We start from the raw sequence: 18,460 nt of genomic DNA, 5'->3' as shown, positions 1-18,460 counted from the left end.
TGAACAACATAAAGAATTTGTATTACAATTAGATATGTAAGCTGATTTGCATATTTCAATGCTTGAAACTAAACAATATTCTATTTAAGTCATGAAATGAGTGCCTGTCCGGATAAATATGTAACAGTTTTTTTGTACAAAATTTTCAAAAATATTATTTTCAGTGACAAAATGTTAATGTTTGATTAAAATTCTTATTTTGCAGTGTGGAAACAAGTAAATTCATGTTATTTTTAATAAAACATTTGTCACTTAATGCAGTAAATTTGGTTTTCACTTTAATTTTTTCGTGTCCGTATAAATTTGAAACACACCTTATACGGTATTTATAATCTAAAACGGCCATAATACTTATCATGGACTCTATTTTATACTTTATCCAAAACGGTTTATTGGTCATGGAGATATTAAAGATCAGATTTGGCACTTTATCATTAACACGTTCAGCCGAGCTTTAATGCAGAGCGCTACGGCGTTCTAGCATTCTTGATTTGATAAAACAACAAAATATGGGTTAACTATTTATTGCTTCGTCTGCTTCGAGACTGACGACATGAGCAGATCGGATAAATTTGATATTTCCAACATGCCAATTTTTCTATATTATGCATATTTATCATAAAATGCATATTTATCATTGTATTTCGTCCAATTCTGATAAAAATATTTTTTCCAAACAAATTATACTTTTAAGTTTTGAAAAGATCAGTAAAGAAATGTGAAATATTTTTAGTATGAATTTTTATATTAAAAATGTCGACAAAAATCGTATTATTTTTGGTCGAAGTCTGATTTATTCTTAACAAAACAGATGGCAACATTAAATTGCATTAAATTTTACAAGAATCTTGTGACTGATTAAACGAAAGTTTTCTTTTTAAAATGCCTGTTTTTTAAACAAAAAACATAACTGACGTTGAATATCGTACAATAATACGCGATCGTATATAATATTTTGACTATAACTAGAGTGTTTGAATTTTTCAAGTGATGTGAAATTATATTTATGAAGTGTAAGATGTAACTTAAGAATTCTAACGTCATAGCAATATTTATCTTACTGTTATCTCATCTCTCTCTTTTACCTTATTTATGCTTTTCCCCATTAAAATTATACTTCATACTAACTTTCCTGTCCTGTATATTTAAATAATCTATCTATGACAAATTAAACAAGAGGAATGCTCTGATTTTTATTGTTTAATTTTAAATTAACACTTTTTGTGATTTGGCATGATAAAAATTAATAATATAATAAGTATTTTTACTATTTTGTTCCTTAATGTTTAATTATAAAAAATTGTAAAATTTTAAAAATCAAAAAGTTCAAATTGACATACTTTATAAAACATAAAATAAATAACATTAGCTAATAATATAAATACATAGGGAAAGGTTGCTCAAGTCGTACCCGATAAAAAAGCCAGCATAAATTGTAGGATCTATTAAATAAAAAAGAATTATTTGTTTAATTTAAAACTTTTGTGAACGTTGTTGTTATTCATTATGATAAAGTTCGAATTACCTGAACCTTTTTACATGAAATTAACAAAACTTATCAAACTAAGGTCGGTACGACTAAGGAAATTAGTTTCCTAAGTTGTTCTTTTTCTTAGGTATTACTTAAGCTATAAATTACCATTTATAGCTTAAAGCCAAATTAGCTTAAACAGCTAATAGCTTAAACAACTAAAGCCTATATTTCTTAATTTTTTTTCTTAGGTATTACTTAAGCTATAAATTACCATTTATAGCTTAAGTAATACCTAAGAAAAATATTAAGAAATATAGGCTTTAGTTGTTCTTGTTTAAGTAATTTATTTGAATACAAATATTTTAAACACGTTTCCGTCGCATTTTCAGTTATTACAAACATCGCAAACATATTTCTTTGTTTTTTTTGTCAATTTCAGTACATTCGTTGATCATGCACCCGTGTCTTACGTTTTAAGCACTGAATCATGCATTCCTCACGATCTTCTGCACAAAGATTACAAAACCAATCGCTGTTCCTTATTTTTCTTTGCTTTTATCTTTTTAACATTCGTTGTTTGTATCTTCCAACTGCTCATTTCCTTTTATAAGGTATTTTCTGCTATTGCCATTAAAGTTGCCTCTGGAGTGTGTAAAGACAAGGAAGGGTTAATCCTCGACGATGACGTCGTAGAGTTAGTTTAGAAATTTTATATTGTCTGTGTGCTAAATTAAATGCTTAATTAATATTACATGTTACTGCGTAATGCTTAATGCCTCGTCGATATCTTATTGTTTCTATTATAAATTCTTGTGTGATACGCTTCTTGTCTTGTGTTCAATTATACTAGCGCTAAGGTGGCTTTTTTTGTTTTTGCTAGACTTATTATAACATCAGTAAAAAGAGGACAAACTTTAGAAAAACTTTTTATTCCTTTGAGAATGCATTTCGAACAATTGTGTCCCTTTTCAACTCTGCGTGTTACAACTATATAGGGAAAAAATTACATACAAGTTAGCATAATGTATACAAGTTTGTACAAAAAACGTCGTGATGTTACAAATTTGTAGAAGAAGATTGTAGAATATTTTTATTATATCCTGTATCTCCGCAGTTCTATCAGTTTCGTGAGTATTCGTCGTAAGATTTTCTCAATGTACATGTAAAAGATGTTTTTTTTTTATGTAAGTCGGTACTTCAGATGTGTAACGTATGATACTGTCAACGGTGCATGATCTTTTGTATTTTTTTTTAAAGTGGTTTTGTTATTAAATCTAGTGACAAGGATATGTCTGCGAAAATACAGGATGTAATAAAAATATTTTTAATGAACGGATACAGCAAAAGCACACTCAACAAATGGATCAACACCAAAAATTCTAATAAGTACGGACATAAAAACAATATCATTACTCAAAATTATTTTAAAATTTCATACGAACTAAATATATTTGAAAGAATCAAATTTGAATCACACAATTACGGCATAACCTTAGCACCAGAAAAACTTCCTTGTTTGAATTACAAGATAAACTCATATAATTATAATAATATATGGAACCAAAAAAACGTAATTTACAAACTCATTGCAACTGCACTCCCCCAAATCCTATATAGGTGAAACTGGTAGAAATCTTAAGACCCGATTTAAAAAACACATAACCGCGATTAAATATAATAATTAAAACTCAGCTGTTGCTGTCCATTGTAACAACGGAGGTTGCCAAATCATTAAGGAAACCGTAAAAATTGTAATAAAAGAATCACATACGCAAAAAAGATGGTATGAACATCTAGAAATCCTTAAAAACAAAGACATTGTGATGAATAATAACATTCGCCAAAAACTACATGAAACTTGGTACCCATAATTGACCAAGAGAATCGCGAGGGGGGAGAGGAGTAGATAATTAATGTGCTAAAGTACGACAGTTTCTCGTTATCTATGCATCCTTCCATGCGGTACCCAGGATTCTTATAGGTCTCACTTTCACTTCCTCCTTCATTTTCTAAATTTCCCTACCACTCAAAAAAACCTTTTTTCGACCCTCCCCTCTCTTAACACCATTCTCACCCATTATCTCTTCCCTATCTCAAGACGATGCTTTTCTGTTACATCCTGTTAACTTTCCTATTTACATCTTGTGTATCACCACATCGTGTACAACTCTACACGATGTGTAAGTTAAAACAATTTTCTTATGTTTTTTCTATTTTACTGTGCACTTTCTTCACTTTATCATTCTGTCGTTCTCAAAATGTTTTCTATTGATCTTTCCGTAATTAAGGTCACGGTTTCCCAAATTTCATAGTCTTGCCTCTGCATCGTACCATGTATACTGGGATATTTTCCCAAGACTATGTACCATACCGTTATATTTGCAGTAAGTCCAAACTTTTTACATATATGTAGTTTGTTTTCCCTTTAATAAATCATTTTCCAATTTACCATTGTTTTTTAGCTTATACCTGTTAACCATAACCATCCATATTTTATCTAATGTCTCATAACCCTGTTGTTTCCTGTTTGTTCTTCTACAAATTTGTAACATCACGACGTTTTTGTACAAATTTGTATACATTATGCTAATATGTATATAATATTTTCCCCTATATAGTTGTAACACACAGAGTTGAAAAAGGTATAATAAGTATTATAAAATCGTTTTGACATGTATTAAACAATATAATTAAAAAAAAAATTAAACAACACCTAAAATTAAACAAAAAAGAAAATCAAAATAAAAGAATATTATATATTGTTGAATGTTTTTCCTTACTTCTACCTACACTTGATAAATGTTAACAACAGAGAGAGTAATTCTTTAAATAGTACCAGTACGATTTGTGAATCATAAATGAGTACAACTTAAGGCACGTCACGAGTTACATTTCAAACAAACATAAGAAAACAATAAATAAAACTATTACGATTTTGTTTCGAGTAAATAACTATTTAAAATACAGAATGAACAGTTAAAAAGGAAAATGAATTTATGAATAATTTACTTGCTACAAAGCTACCAAACATATACAGAAAATTATAAAAAACAACAATAAATTTAATTGCTGAGAAAATCTGTTACTACGTCGTCAGTGACAAACCTCACTACGTGAACCAATATTGTTAGCTAAAGTGTTCAGTACATCCTATTGCCGTTAGAGCCGCTGTTGCCGTGCCATTAAATTCAAAATGTAAAAGGTACGATTTTGGCAGTGGTATGACTTGAGCAACCTTACCCTACTATTAAAAATGATTGTTGAAGTGGTTAAAACCTAATTATAGCACACTTTTTATTTATTCAATTAAACAGGTGAACACACCAAAGACTGAGGTCATAATTATTGCCGATTTTGCAACGTTAAGTGTAAAGATACTTAAAACTTAATGAACTTAAAAAATTCTTATGACACTTAAAAATAGTTTCACATACACATACAAAAAAGAAAAATAAGTGCTAGAATCGAATGGAACTTAGTGTTAAAGTAATGGTGTTGATAATACAGTAAATCCTTGATGATAATTTAATCAATGAGTTAATTTCGAATTATTATTTAAAGATATTTTTAAGTAGATGTATTTTAAATCTGTCCCTCTGCTACAGAATAGTAAGTAGTTAATTTAAATTTATGCCTCGACTTTATGTTTAATTACTTTTTAAGACTAACAAAATATTAATAACATTTGCTTTTATTTCACAATTCACGAAGGACTTATATACTACAGGAAAATTAACATAATTAAAAATTCAGTATTCGATGTTTATTTGGTAGGCTTATTATCTCCCTTTTGTATTTATTATGATATAAAAGAGACAGTGTTTTAATACACTTAATTAATATCAGAAAATAAATTACATTTTCGGACTTACCGCATCAATCATCCTCTTCTTAATCTCATGATAAGAGACGCTTAATTTGTTAGCTTCATTTACGTTTCTTTTAAAAATACGAGAATGTTTCTTTGGATTTTGTAGAACTATGTTCATATAATAGGAATTGTTGGCTATATATACATACAAAAATATAAGGTATTAAAATTCTAATAATAGTTTCTCTTGCAACATTTTTCATTATTAAAAAAGTAATTTTTATCATTACATAAAAATATATGTTATGTTAAAAAGAAATTCATAATAACAATAATTTTTTTTGAAAAATGAAAAGTATTGTATATTTGAAAATACATAATTTGAATTAAAATGGCAGACAGCATATTTCACAATTTTAAACAAATATATTGCGAGAGACCGGACCTAACGTTTTTCGTCTTTGAAGCATTTTTTTCCCATTTTTATTACTGGAGAATGATTACATCTTTCTCTCCGGAGTCGTTTCTTTTCCTAGGGAACTCACCGGATGTGTCACTGGGAACTAATATCAAAAATTCCCGATCAATGAAAAAAGATAACGTGATTTAGAAATATAAAAAAAAAGAGTGACTCAGGAACAAGAAGGGAGTCCGGGAGTTCGCCAATCGCCCTTCTTGAGAAAGGATATTCGAGTGTGCTTTATCACCGTCGTTCCCCTGACTGTTGTTCCTTGTTTTTTGGACAATCGAGGTTCTCCCTCCAGGAATCCTATTCGGATTTCTCCGTCTAGAAGCTTGAATTTTTCCTACGAACTTGAACTTTTCTACCCGGGTGCACCCACTCCAAGACCGTCCGACGAAGTTCTGAATCGACGGAACAAGGTATTTATCGCCGCGCGAAAAATAAATGTAAACTTTCTCTCACGGTCAGGAATCCGTTAACCTCAGATGACCCTATATAGCTATAGATACTTTAACTCGTTACTAGAAAACTAAAGAGAATTCTCGGTTACTTTTTGTATTTGTGTGTAGATGTAAATAAATAAACTTGTACTATTCGTTCTAATTAAGTAGTAGTGTGCACTTCTTCCGATCCGCCATCTCTCAATCCTCCTCCATCCCGAATCAGATCGCCCGCGCACGTGCCGAATTTGCGGCCATTAAGGTTTCTGTGTCTATCCTACAAGACACAGTTATGTCAGTTCTGACGAGACACTAAAGAGATGCCGACTCTCTGGTCACAATATAAATAAAAACTAAAATGTCTTCTAGCTTCCGTCCTGTCTAATCATCAGGAACAAGTCTTCACTTTGCAGAGACTTTTTATTGTAGGCTAATGCCTCTGCACAAATATGTAAAATAGTTATAAGTAGGCTGACGATAAGCCAATTCCTTGTTTAAAAATATACATAAAATAGAGAATGTTGTTTTTGATGACACCGGTCAAGATGATTTTTGGCACACAGAAGAGAGAAATCGTGTCTAATAGAACTTTTTGTACTGATTTCATATATGTGATTGAAAGTCTTCTATCACCCTCTAATTTTCTGTAATCATAGACTTAAATTTTGCTCCTTGTCTGAAAGTCCATAGAAATTACATCCATAACAGCTGTGATGGATGCACTTGATCATAAACATAATACCATGGAATGGAGAGTTTTCATCGATTCTTCTAAGATTAGTCTTAAGGCAGTGATTTTACATAATGGAAACAAATTTCCTTCTGTGTCATTAGCTTATTCAACTAAAATGAAAAAAACCAAGGAAAATATAAAACTCTTACTTGAAAAAATTCATTATTACAATACAATTGTTTTGATCATATGTTACAATACAATTGATCATATGTTTTGATTTAAAAGTCCGTGCATTATTAATGGGTTTGCAGCTTGGCTATACTAAATTTTGTTGTTTCTTGTTTGAGTGGAACAGCAGAGACAAAAAAAATCATTACGTCAAGAAGGAATTGCAATACGTAAAATGTTTTTTCCTGGCCAAAAAAATATCATTCATATCCCATTAGTCAATGCTGACATGATTCTTCTACCTTCACTTTATATAAAGTTAGGATTTTTCAAAAACTTTGTCAAGGAAATGAATGTAAACAATGTTGGATTTCATTATTTAAAAAAAAATTTCCTCATATAAGTAATGCTAAAATCAAAGCTGGAATTTTCGTGGGCCCAAAATAAGACTAATTAAAGATGAAAAATTTGAAAGCTTGTTAAGCACAGTTGAAAAGTCAGCATGGAAGTCATTCAAAGATGTTGCACAAAATTTCTTGGGTAATCACAGAGCTCCAAATTACTGCAAAGTTGTGAATGAGCTCTTAAAATTCTACAATGATATGGATGTAATATGCCCCTCAAAATGCATTTTTTTGTATTCCCACTTGGATTTCTTCCCCGGCAATCTTGATACTGTCAGTGACGAACACGGGGGGGGGAGCTTTTCTATCAAGACATCTCTAACATGGAAAAAGATATCAGGACTAGTGGAATTCAAGAATGCTTGCTGATTACTGTTTGACACTCCACAGGACTTCTCCAAACGCCAAACATAGCAGAAGCTCCATATCTCGCCATTTTAGACAAGGTAAATAAATACGTGTATGCATATTGTCTAAATAAATATGTTTTACGTTGAAACTGGATGTCACAAAAAATCCAGACATAATGGAGAAAAACTGTTTACATATTTGAAAACTGCATAAAAAATTTTATTAGGATTAGGTATTTTCATTTGTGTACCCCCAAAAAAGCTTTCATTTTGTATCCCAGTTTGATTAGACAGGACGGAAGCAAGAAGATATTTTAGTTTTCTTCTATATACTTGGTTAAAATTATAATTAAATAATTTATTACATTGTTTCTTTTCATCTTGGCCCTCTTTTTTCTCTATGAGCACGAAGAGGGTCTTTTTATCATTCCCTTTGTGGTTCGACCAGGCTCACAACGGGGCAGCCTGATAGTGATGAGGGAATGGTCCTGACAAATCCTGGAAGGACTACTTCGGAAAACTCCTGAGATTTTTCGACCCATCTGGATTCGTTTCCAGATTCCCGAAATAGATGCATGGTCCGTATATTCCACTGGTCATGATACTCCCTATTCTTGAAGTGTTAAAATTTTACTAACGCTCTTGCTCCCACTGATGGCGCAGAGATCGCTGTTTGATCACTTTTCTGCTAGATTTGAATGGCTGTTTACGTACATAAGGGTTTTAATATGTAAATATATTAATCATTTTTTTGTTTTGTACAATACTTTTTCAAATGCATTAATGGTTCTTAACTGTTTTCTCGAATATTGTAATTAATTTCGCAGAAAAAAGTTAACTATAAACAATATACATTATAGGCTATATAGTGGGCTATATACATATACCGGTATATATATATATATATATATATATATGTTCTAACATAAATAATTATATATGTTAGAACACTTATGTTGCTAGGATAAATTATAATTTATCCTAGCAACAGATTCTGATAGCAATAAGATTACTGATTAGCCTACTTAAAATAAGTAGCTCAGAAATAATCGTAAAAACAGTGATACTATATTAAAACAAATAAATCTTTATTGCAAGTGGGATATTTTCCTTTTGTTTTTAGTTTTTGTTTTGATGTATTTACTGCATTCTTCACTTTTGTAAAAAAAATTAGTCTGATTACAATGTACAAATGAATAACTAGCTATTAAGTGCACTTCTATGACCAGCAGCAGTACATTCATATTGCAACCTCACTAACTGTGAATCGGCTAGGACAAAGTTCACAACATTGAAAAACTATTTTAATCAGAAATTATTTCAGCTGTATATTAACCACTTATCCATCCGGTCTAATTGTAGCGATTGAATACAATATTATTATATTATACACTCATACTGAAATCTTAATAAAGGAATTTAAGGTTTCTTTTATAAATTCAATCAATAAACCGCTAAGTTGAGGGAACCATTACATTTACTTAAAAAGAAATGTTTTCGGACCTATTTGGTCAAAGATCAGCTCTTCAAACANGCAATAAGATTACTGATTACTTAAAATAAGTAGCTCAGAAATAATCGTAAAAACAATGATACTATATTAAAACAAATAAATCTTTATTGCAAGTGGGATATTTTCCTCTTGTTTTTAGTTTTTGTTTTGAAGTAATTACGGCATTTTTCACTTTTGTAAAGATAATGTAGTCTGATTATAATGTAAAAATGAATAACTAGCTATAAGTGCACTTCTACGACCATCTGCAGTACATCCATATTGCAACCTCACTAACTGTGGATCGTCTAAGACAAAGTTCACAACATTGAAAAAATATTTTAATCAGAAATTATTTCAACTGTATATTAACCACTTATCCATCCGATATAATTGTAGCGATTAAATACAATATTATTATATTATACACCCATACTTAAATCTTAATAAAGGAATTTAAGGTTTCTTTTATAAATTCAATCAATAAACCGCTAAGTTGAGGGAACCATAACATTTACTTAAAAAGAAATGTTTTCGGACCTATTTGGTCAAAGATCAGCTCTTCAAATAGAACTTAGAATAAATAAATGTACAGATACATTGAAAGTTAAGTTTAGAAAATTTACATTTAAAATTTTATATAACTTAGAACAAAAATTTACAAATTAAAAATTAACATTTGATTACAAACAATTATAGAAGTTGTGAAATTCGAAAAACTGACTAATAGTAATGTATACTTTAGATATGAAATTCTTGGGCAATTCATAAAAATTTGAAATTTTTAAAATAAAATTTTCAAAAATTTATAAATACTCAAAAATTCATAAATACTCAAATTCATAAAACTAAAAAAAAAATTAAAAATCCATTTTTTTAATTAATAAAAGTAAGCTTAAAAGTACTGTAAAACTTTTTGAAAAATATTATGTTATATGACAGTCGAATACGCAATTGTTATATAACATAATAATATAATAAATGAACCTGCCTAAGAGCTTTATACAATTGAAGAAATTCGAATCACGTATCAATTACCTCAATGTTAAATGTAGACTTAGGACAAGAGTGGGCAATCTTTTTAAGTGTGCGTAGCAAAATCGTGAAATTTGTGATGCGAAATTTCTTAACTTCCCAACCGAAATTTTCGGAAACATATTACTATTTAAATTCTTTCCATATAATCAAAAATCCACATATTTACACACTTTAGAAACGCGATAAATTCTTTATGAAACACGAAAAAATATGTAGAAGGTATGGTTGCTGTATCTTCAAAATTCTGTGTGTAGCGTCCTTGCAATCGAAACAATAATTTTGATAGACGACCATACAGCAATTAGTTAGAAAACGTTACGGTTTATTTAAAACACTTTTTTTAAATTCAGATGCATTTCGGGTTAATTTGTATTTCCAACCCTTCTTCAGTGCTGTTAAAATTACAAAACACAAGGTAAGTTTTACGACATTGGCAAGTATGACGTAAAAAAGGAGGAGTAAACAATAACAAAAAAACTTACATGTCATATAATTGTTTACCCCTCCTTTTTTTACGCCATACTTGCCAATGTCGTAAAACTTATTTTTAAAATTTTCGCTGGATTATATTGTCAATATATAAAAAGACAGTCATTTTCCAAAAATATTTTGGAGCGATCACCATTTATTTCTTTAAAATGTTTCATAACAAACTTGAGGCGACCCGACCTTTCCTTTTAGGCTACATGGCCGCCTATATAGTTACTTAAAACAAAGAAATAATCCAATAAAAAATATATACAATTTGTAAAAATGTAGAAAAATTGGAATTGGTGACCTTACGACATCTTAGGCTTGCATCCTTCTCCATTCGGGAGTTTTTTTATATATTAACAATATTATCATCCAGCGAAAATTTTAAAATTAAAAAATTTCTGTGATAATTCGCCGCCAGAGGGAGAAGGATAATCTACATTTACCAGCGCAACTTTTAAGTAGATATAATGACCAGAAACTCCCGAATGGAGAAGGATGCAAGCCTAAGATGTCGTAAGGTCACCAATTCCAATTTTTCTACATTTTTACAAATTGTATATATTTTTTATTGGATTATTTCTGTGTTTTAAGTAACTATATAGGTGGCCATGTAGCCTAAAAGGAAAGGTCGGGTCGCCTCAAGTTTGTTATGGAACATTTTAAAGAAATAAATGGTGATCGCTCCAAAATATTTTTGGAAAATGACTGTCTTTTTATATATTAACAATATTATCATCCAGCGAAAATTTTAAAATTAAAAAATTTCTGTGATAATTCGCCGCCAGAGGGAGAAGGATAATCTACATTTACCAGCGCAACTTTTAAGTAGATATAATGACCAGAAACTCCCGAATGGAGAAGGATGCAAGCCTAAGATGTCGTAAGGTCACCAATTCCAATTTTTCTACATTTTTACAAATTGTATATATTTTTTATTGGATTATTTCTGTGTTTTAAGTAACTATATAGGTGGCCATGTAGCCTAAAAGGAAAGGTCGGGTCGCCTCAAGTTTGTTATGGAACATTTTAAAGAAATAAATGGTGATCGCTCCAAAATATTTTTGGAAAATGACTGTCTTTTTATATATTAACAATATTATCATCCAGCGAAAATTTTAAAATTAAAAAATTTCTGTGATAATTCGCCGCCAGGGGGAGAAGGATAATCTACATTTACCAGCGCAACTTTTAAGTAGATATAATGACCAGAAACTCCCCAATGGAGAAGGATGCAAGCCTAAGATGTCGTAAGGTCACCAATTCAATTTTCCTACATTTTTACAAATTGTATATATTTTTTATTGGATTATTTCTTTGTTTAAAGTAACTATATATGCGGCCATGTAGCCTAAAAGGAAAGGTCGGGTCGCGTCATGTTTGTTATGGAACATTTTAAAGAAATAAATGGTGATCGCTCCAAAATATTTTTGGAAAATGACTGTCTTTTTATATATTAATCGTAAAACTTACTTTGTTTTTTGTAATTATAACAGCACTGAAGAAGGGTTGGAAATACAAGCCAACCCGAAATGCATCTGAAATAAAAAAAGTGTTTTAAATAAACCGTAAGGTTTTCTAACTAATTGCTGTCTGGTCGTCTATCAGAATTATTGTTTGGATTGCAAGGACGCTACACACAGAACAAAAAACTAACAATATTTAAAATGTNTTTCGCTTCTAGGTTTCAAACGTGTAACAATGTACAAAAAATTAACAAGGTTAATACAAATAATTTAGTTTATAAAATTACCAAATTTGCACGCTCCATTCGTTGACATCACCATCGAAAGTGGACAAATGCATTTACTGATATTTTTGTTTTCATCATATTCACATTCAAGATTTTTCTTTTTACATTCCTGCGTTTCGTCATTAGTACAGTCACCTGAAATGTGTAATAATATAAAATTCAAAAATGTTATTATACAATATTTAGAAGTAACCCATTATTAATTTTCCGTACTTGAACAAATTCCATTTTCTAACTCTCTTAATCCTTCAAGACAAACACATTCATATCCTTCATCATTCTTTTCACATTGTGCATTTTTCTTAGAACAATCAACATCTCCTATTTCACCTTTCGCACAAAACGCTTTCTCTAAAATGTACATTATTTAATTAATCAAATTATAAAAATAAGATTAATATTTTTCCAGTAACAAACATTACTGAAAATTACTTTAAAACAAGTTACACAAGTTATAAAGTCTATTGACCTGACTTATAGTCGGTACGTCATTCATTTTAAAATATTTTTAAAAATGCTTGATTGAAGTTTTAAAATTTATATGATTTACCTATACAGGTGTTCCCATCTTTAGAGTATTCGTATTTTCCTGTACAATTACATCTAAATTTTTCTTTATCCCAAGATACACAATCCATTGGACAGATTTCTTCAATTTTTGAACTATTGCATATATCTAGTTAAAAATTAAATGTATGCATCAATTTTAACAAAAAATTTTTATTAATTACATAAAACTAAACATTAGTTACTAAATATACTTAGTAATTTTTCCGATTTTTTTAGCACTAAACGAGAATTTTAATTATTTTCATAGTAAAACGAGAAATGTCATAAGTCATAACAAATTTACTTTATAATGGTTCACATTTAATGTAACATATGCTGTTTGAGAAAAANTAGTTTCCTAAATTTCAAGATAAAAGTGTTATTAAATTACTGTCGAAAGTCTGTCTTCACGCTATAATGAATAATTAAACTAGATAGACCGATAGTTCAATCAATGTTAACTCGCTTATAGGCATAATTAAAATTTAAAATAATACTTTACCTCTATATGAGAAAGTAAAAATTATTAAAAATGAATATAAAAAAATGAAACCAAATTAATACTAAATAAATCAAACCTAAAAATAATGAAATAATAATTATCACTCTGGACTTTACACCGAAACCGAAACTAAAACAAGAATTAAAAATAAAATCAGAATTAATTAATATATATTCAGAAGAGATGATCGAAAGATTTGATCAATAGAAACTACTTTTAAATAAAGTAATTGAATTAATTTTAAAAACAAAATTAATTTTCTTACGATTGGATAAGAGCTGGAAATTATAAGATAAGGCATATTTCTACTACAAAATATGAAAATTGTATAAGATGATCCTCCCTACTCAACGGGTGTCTAGGTAATATTAAAGCGATTTAGCCAATCAGCAATCGTTGGCACATTAATTTCCCATCATTTTAATTAATTCTGATTTTATTTTTAATTCTAGTTTTGTTTCGGTTTCGGTTTCGTTTTCAGGTGTAACGTCCAGAGTGGTAACTATTGATATTATTTTATTGTTTTTAATTATTATTTTTAGTTTTAATTAATATGTTTGATTTATTTAGTATGAATTTAGTTTTATATTTTATATTCATTTTTAATAATTAACGGATTTTGTGTTCATATGTCAATTTGAATTTTAAAAATGTGTCTTTTGTTTGTGTTGTTATCAAGGGGATCGGAGTAGTCATGATAACGAGATTTTAGCGAAGTATTTTCTCTCGAAAGGGTAAAAACATTCGTATCAGATTATTAACCTGTATTAATTTTCGGCGAAAAGTTACCATTTTTACTGTATAAGTACTAGCTGTACCCGGCCACGCGTTGCTGTGGCTCAAAATGTATCTGTTATAAATGTATAACGAAATTCCTCCCATTCCCCATGGAGGAATTTCGAAAAATCTCTTCTTAGTGCACATTATCTTGACGTGCCCTATTAAAACGTAATCAAAAACGCAAAAAACCGCATCTAAAATAGAATAATAGAAGACCAGTTCTTCACGATAAGCCTTAATTTTGTCCCTCTCCCCGCGGGGGGGATTTTGAAATCTAAATAATATAAAAACGCGCGTATTAAAACGCAATCAAAACCGCAAAAAACGCATCTAAAATAGAATAATAGAATACCAGTTCTTCACGATAAGCCTTAATTTTGTCCCTCTCCCCCGCGGGGGGATTTTGAAATCTAAATAATATAAAAACGCGCGTATTCGAATGCAACGTTGTGTCAAAATTTCAAAGCAATTTATTACTATTGCATTTGAGATTATTTATTTGTTTATTGTTAATTTTTGTAGCGTGTGACTTTATTTCTGTTTTAAATTTAGTATATTTTCATTTTACTGTAGAAAATTCAACATTTAAATGATCGGTCATATTATTAAAATATTCATAAACTATATACTTACGAACACATTTATTGTTTTCGTGAACGTAACCTAAGTTGCATTCACATACACCATCTTTCAATATTCCATTCTCACAAGTTATATTATCTTTTCCTTCTAGATCTGTAATTGAATATAAAGCTTTAGAACTTTATGCTTACTTTTAGAATAATGTTACGTTTATTTACAAAATAACAAAAATATGGACACCACATTAGCCCCTTCTCCATTACATATCATACATGTAAAGGAAATATTCAAGTAAATACGTATATATATAATACTATTACATATTGGCATCTTAATTAACTTATAATTTCGGTTTATAGAATTAACGCTTAATCGGACAAGCATTTGTTTAGGATAAATCTTGATGACAAAAATAAATCAAGATAATCATAATTTGCTTCGGTTACTTAGGAATTGCTGTTTAATGGTAACTGTGGCTGATAGATAATGCACTTTTGTGATGTATGGCGAGGAGGCTATTTTTAGACCACTCAGTAACAAACATATGTATGAATATATATTTATTTGTCACTGAGTGAATTGGCAGTGTGGTAATTCTACTCGTTTTGACTGCTAGACAGTCATTGCTACAGTATTGTCATTGCTACAAGTATGTATTGTTTGGATCGACTCATTTAGTAGCAGAGAGCTATATTCAGTGTAGCGATTTTTTTCAAAATTGATTTTAATTGAAATTTTACAGAATTAACCCTAAATATTCTACAATAAAATCAAAGGCTAGTACAAATAAAGCTATTTATCTAAGTTAACAGTAGAATAGACTTACAATAGCATATCCGATACAACAGCATGATAAACTACAGTAGCTACAAATAAATATCACATTATGGACAGTAGTGAACTTTCCAAACATAGGAGTGTTGAGATAAATCAATAGTTCTCTATCGTAACTAAATGAAATGTACCTGTTAGTAATCAAAAGCTGAAAATAAAGTCGGTAACATGCTAAAAAGCTGATTCCTTTGCTTCGAAATATAAAGAGTTAATTGTGTAGTTTCGACCAGAGTCTGAAACTTCGACCAAAATCTGTTTTAAAGGAAAACGTTGTTTTAAATAAAATATATAATAAAACCAAATGTCACGCGAATGCACTAGTAATATTTACAACAGGGAAAAAATGCTTGACTCTGAATTACGACGGATTCGCGACAAATTCAATAAACATATTTGGTCGGTGTTCGATCTTTGAAATCTGTCTGGAATCAGGACCAACCGGAAAGGTTTAGGATGGAGATTACGACCAATTAAAACGTCCGATCGGGGATGCGAAACCCGTAACAGACCCGAATTCAAGGACCAATAGTAAGTATTATCTGTTTTTTTTGGTAACTACGTTTTAGTTATTTTTATTTTTACGATATTTTTCATTCTACAATTCTGTGTTTGCAGTACAGTTTTTTTTTTTTATCTAAAATAATATTTATTTGTCTCGTCTAGGTCCTGAAGTTCCTTTTCCATCTCAGGAATGATCAAAGTACACAAGTCATTTCCACCTGGAACGAAATTTTTTCCTTTCTCTAAAGTGTCTTTCATCTATGTGATATGTGGTCGTCATATCGTTAGTTAGCCTGACAGAATAGGCCATGAGATAAATTCTGCTTTGATATAAAGAATTATTATTTTTTGATAAATTGACGATAATATCACATAAGGTTTATGTAAAATAAATGACTTTTAATTTTAATTCAACTATATATGTGCATACATTTATTGTAATGCTTTCTAAATTAAAATATTCCAATTACAAAATGTAATACTGTAAACTAGCTACGGGAACAACAACTATAAAATAAAATTTTATATAAAACTTCATATAAACTTAAAATTTTATATTATAATAAAAATCTTTTCCATTATTATTGCCTTTTATTAGCTTTCGTTTTAAGCTATGCAGCGCATAACACGTCATTAACGTTTACGAAAATTTAGCAACTTTACATTTGGGGTCAAACCAATACCTTAATTAGTAATAAAAATAACGGGATTTTAATGCTTTTGTTATCACAGATTGTAATATTCAACGATTGATTTAAAAAACTAAATATTACTTGCACAATTAAATAATAATAAACCAAAGGTTTATAATTTAAAATTTGTAAAAATAAAATAGATAAAATTCGTTTAAAAAATGATATGGAAAAAGAGGAATACCAAATAATCGAAGTTGTTAGTCTTTTTAATTTATTTAATTTAAAATATGTTTTCCACCTCAAATTAGTTGTGTCTTGCCCCTGCACATAATACTTTCCTTTAACAATAGAGTCATACCAGTCACTAACTCCTTTCAGGGAAAAATTTTTGAATTGAAATAACGTGACTTCAGGTTTGCATCAGAAGTTTGTATATAGTTAATCAAGAACTCCTGCCCTAAGTTTTCTACATCTAGTCTTGAATTTCATTTATCTAACATTGTTTGANCGAGTAATAAAAATAACGGGATTTTAATGCTTTTGTTATCACAGATTGTAATATTCAACGATTGATTTAAAAAACTAAATATTACTTGCACAATTAAATAATAATAAACCAAAGGTTTATAATTTAAAATTTGTAAAAATAAAATAGATAAAATTCGTTTAAAAAATGATATGGAAAAAGAGGAATACCAAATAATCGAAGTTGTTAGTCTTTTTAATTTATTTAATTTAAAATATGTTTTACACCTCAAATTAGTTGTGTCTTGCCCCTGCACATAATACTTATCCTGTTAGATAGATGACCGGCAAGAGTCTATTTTTAACTCCTTCAGGGGGAATCTTGAATTTAAATTGCGTCATTTCCGGTGCAAAACGGGAGTTCTTATATAGTTAATCCGGCCTCCCGCAGCTAAGCTTTCCATATCTGGTCTCGGCTTTCGTGTATCTATATCCGTTTTGGAGATTAATAAAGGAAGGACACAGACAGACAGTGGGAACTTATGTACAGTAAAACCTGTCTATGGCGACCACCCACGGTTCCTTCAAAAAGTGGTCTTTTAGACAGGTAGTCGTCCAATACAAGTAGTCCTGTAATAACGTATTTCCGTACGTATTTTGCGCACTTTTTAGCCATTTCTACTAAGCAAAACTCCAGATGAGCAAAACTAAGCGAATTTTTTCAACGATAGGGTTACATTGGTATTGTATTTTATTCTTATCGGATACTGTAAGTCGATTTACGAGAGCCGTCGTGATTTTATAAGACAGATTTAATACCAATATTTTAAAGATTAATACAATAGTTGCATTTTCTCGATTATAATGCACACTTTTTTTTCCGACTTAATTAATTCAACTTGGTTGTTTTCGTTCGCTCCTTAGTTAGGCCTATTACGTCATCGATATACAAGCGCGTCGTATCTCTACATCACTTTGGTTTTGGTATTCGTTAGTTTAATCTTATTTTAACTTTAAAAACACTGTATTTTTTCATTTAATATTTTCTTTCTGTTTGTCGCAATAAAGT

At 29.7% G+C, this 18,460-nt stretch overlaps 1 protein-coding gene across 1 annotated transcript in view; it reads right to left on the bottom strand.

The window, feature by feature from the left end:
• LOC111614334 (matrilin-2-like) overlaps window positions 1-18,460 on the bottom strand; it is a 32,966-nt gene that overhangs the window by 10,808 nt on the left and 3,698 nt on the right. Inside the window, exons 3-7 of the mRNA XM_023355698.1 lie at window positions 15,008-15,109; window positions 13,094-13,219; window positions 12,757-12,894; window positions 12,544-12,678; window positions 5,347-5,480 (exon numbers count right to left, since the gene is read on the bottom strand). Coding sequence (XP_023211466.1) covers window positions 5,347-5,480; window positions 12,544-12,678; window positions 12,757-12,894; window positions 13,094-13,219; window positions 15,008-15,109 — 635 coding nt within the window. The remainder of the gene's footprint in view (window positions 1-5,346; window positions 5,481-12,543; window positions 12,679-12,756; window positions 12,895-13,093; window positions 13,220-15,007; window positions 15,110-18,460) is intronic.

The sequence above is a fragment of the Centruroides sculpturatus genome, unplaced genomic scaffold (genome assembly GCF_000671375.1).
Source record: "Centruroides sculpturatus isolate CEXI.00-Female unplaced genomic scaffold, Cexi_2.0 scaffold1994, whole genome shotgun sequence".
NCBI classification, from domain to species: Eukaryota; Metazoa; Arthropoda; class Arachnida; order Scorpiones; family Buthidae; genus Centruroides; species Centruroides sculpturatus.
This window is presented reverse-complemented; position numbering and strand designations above follow the sequence as displayed.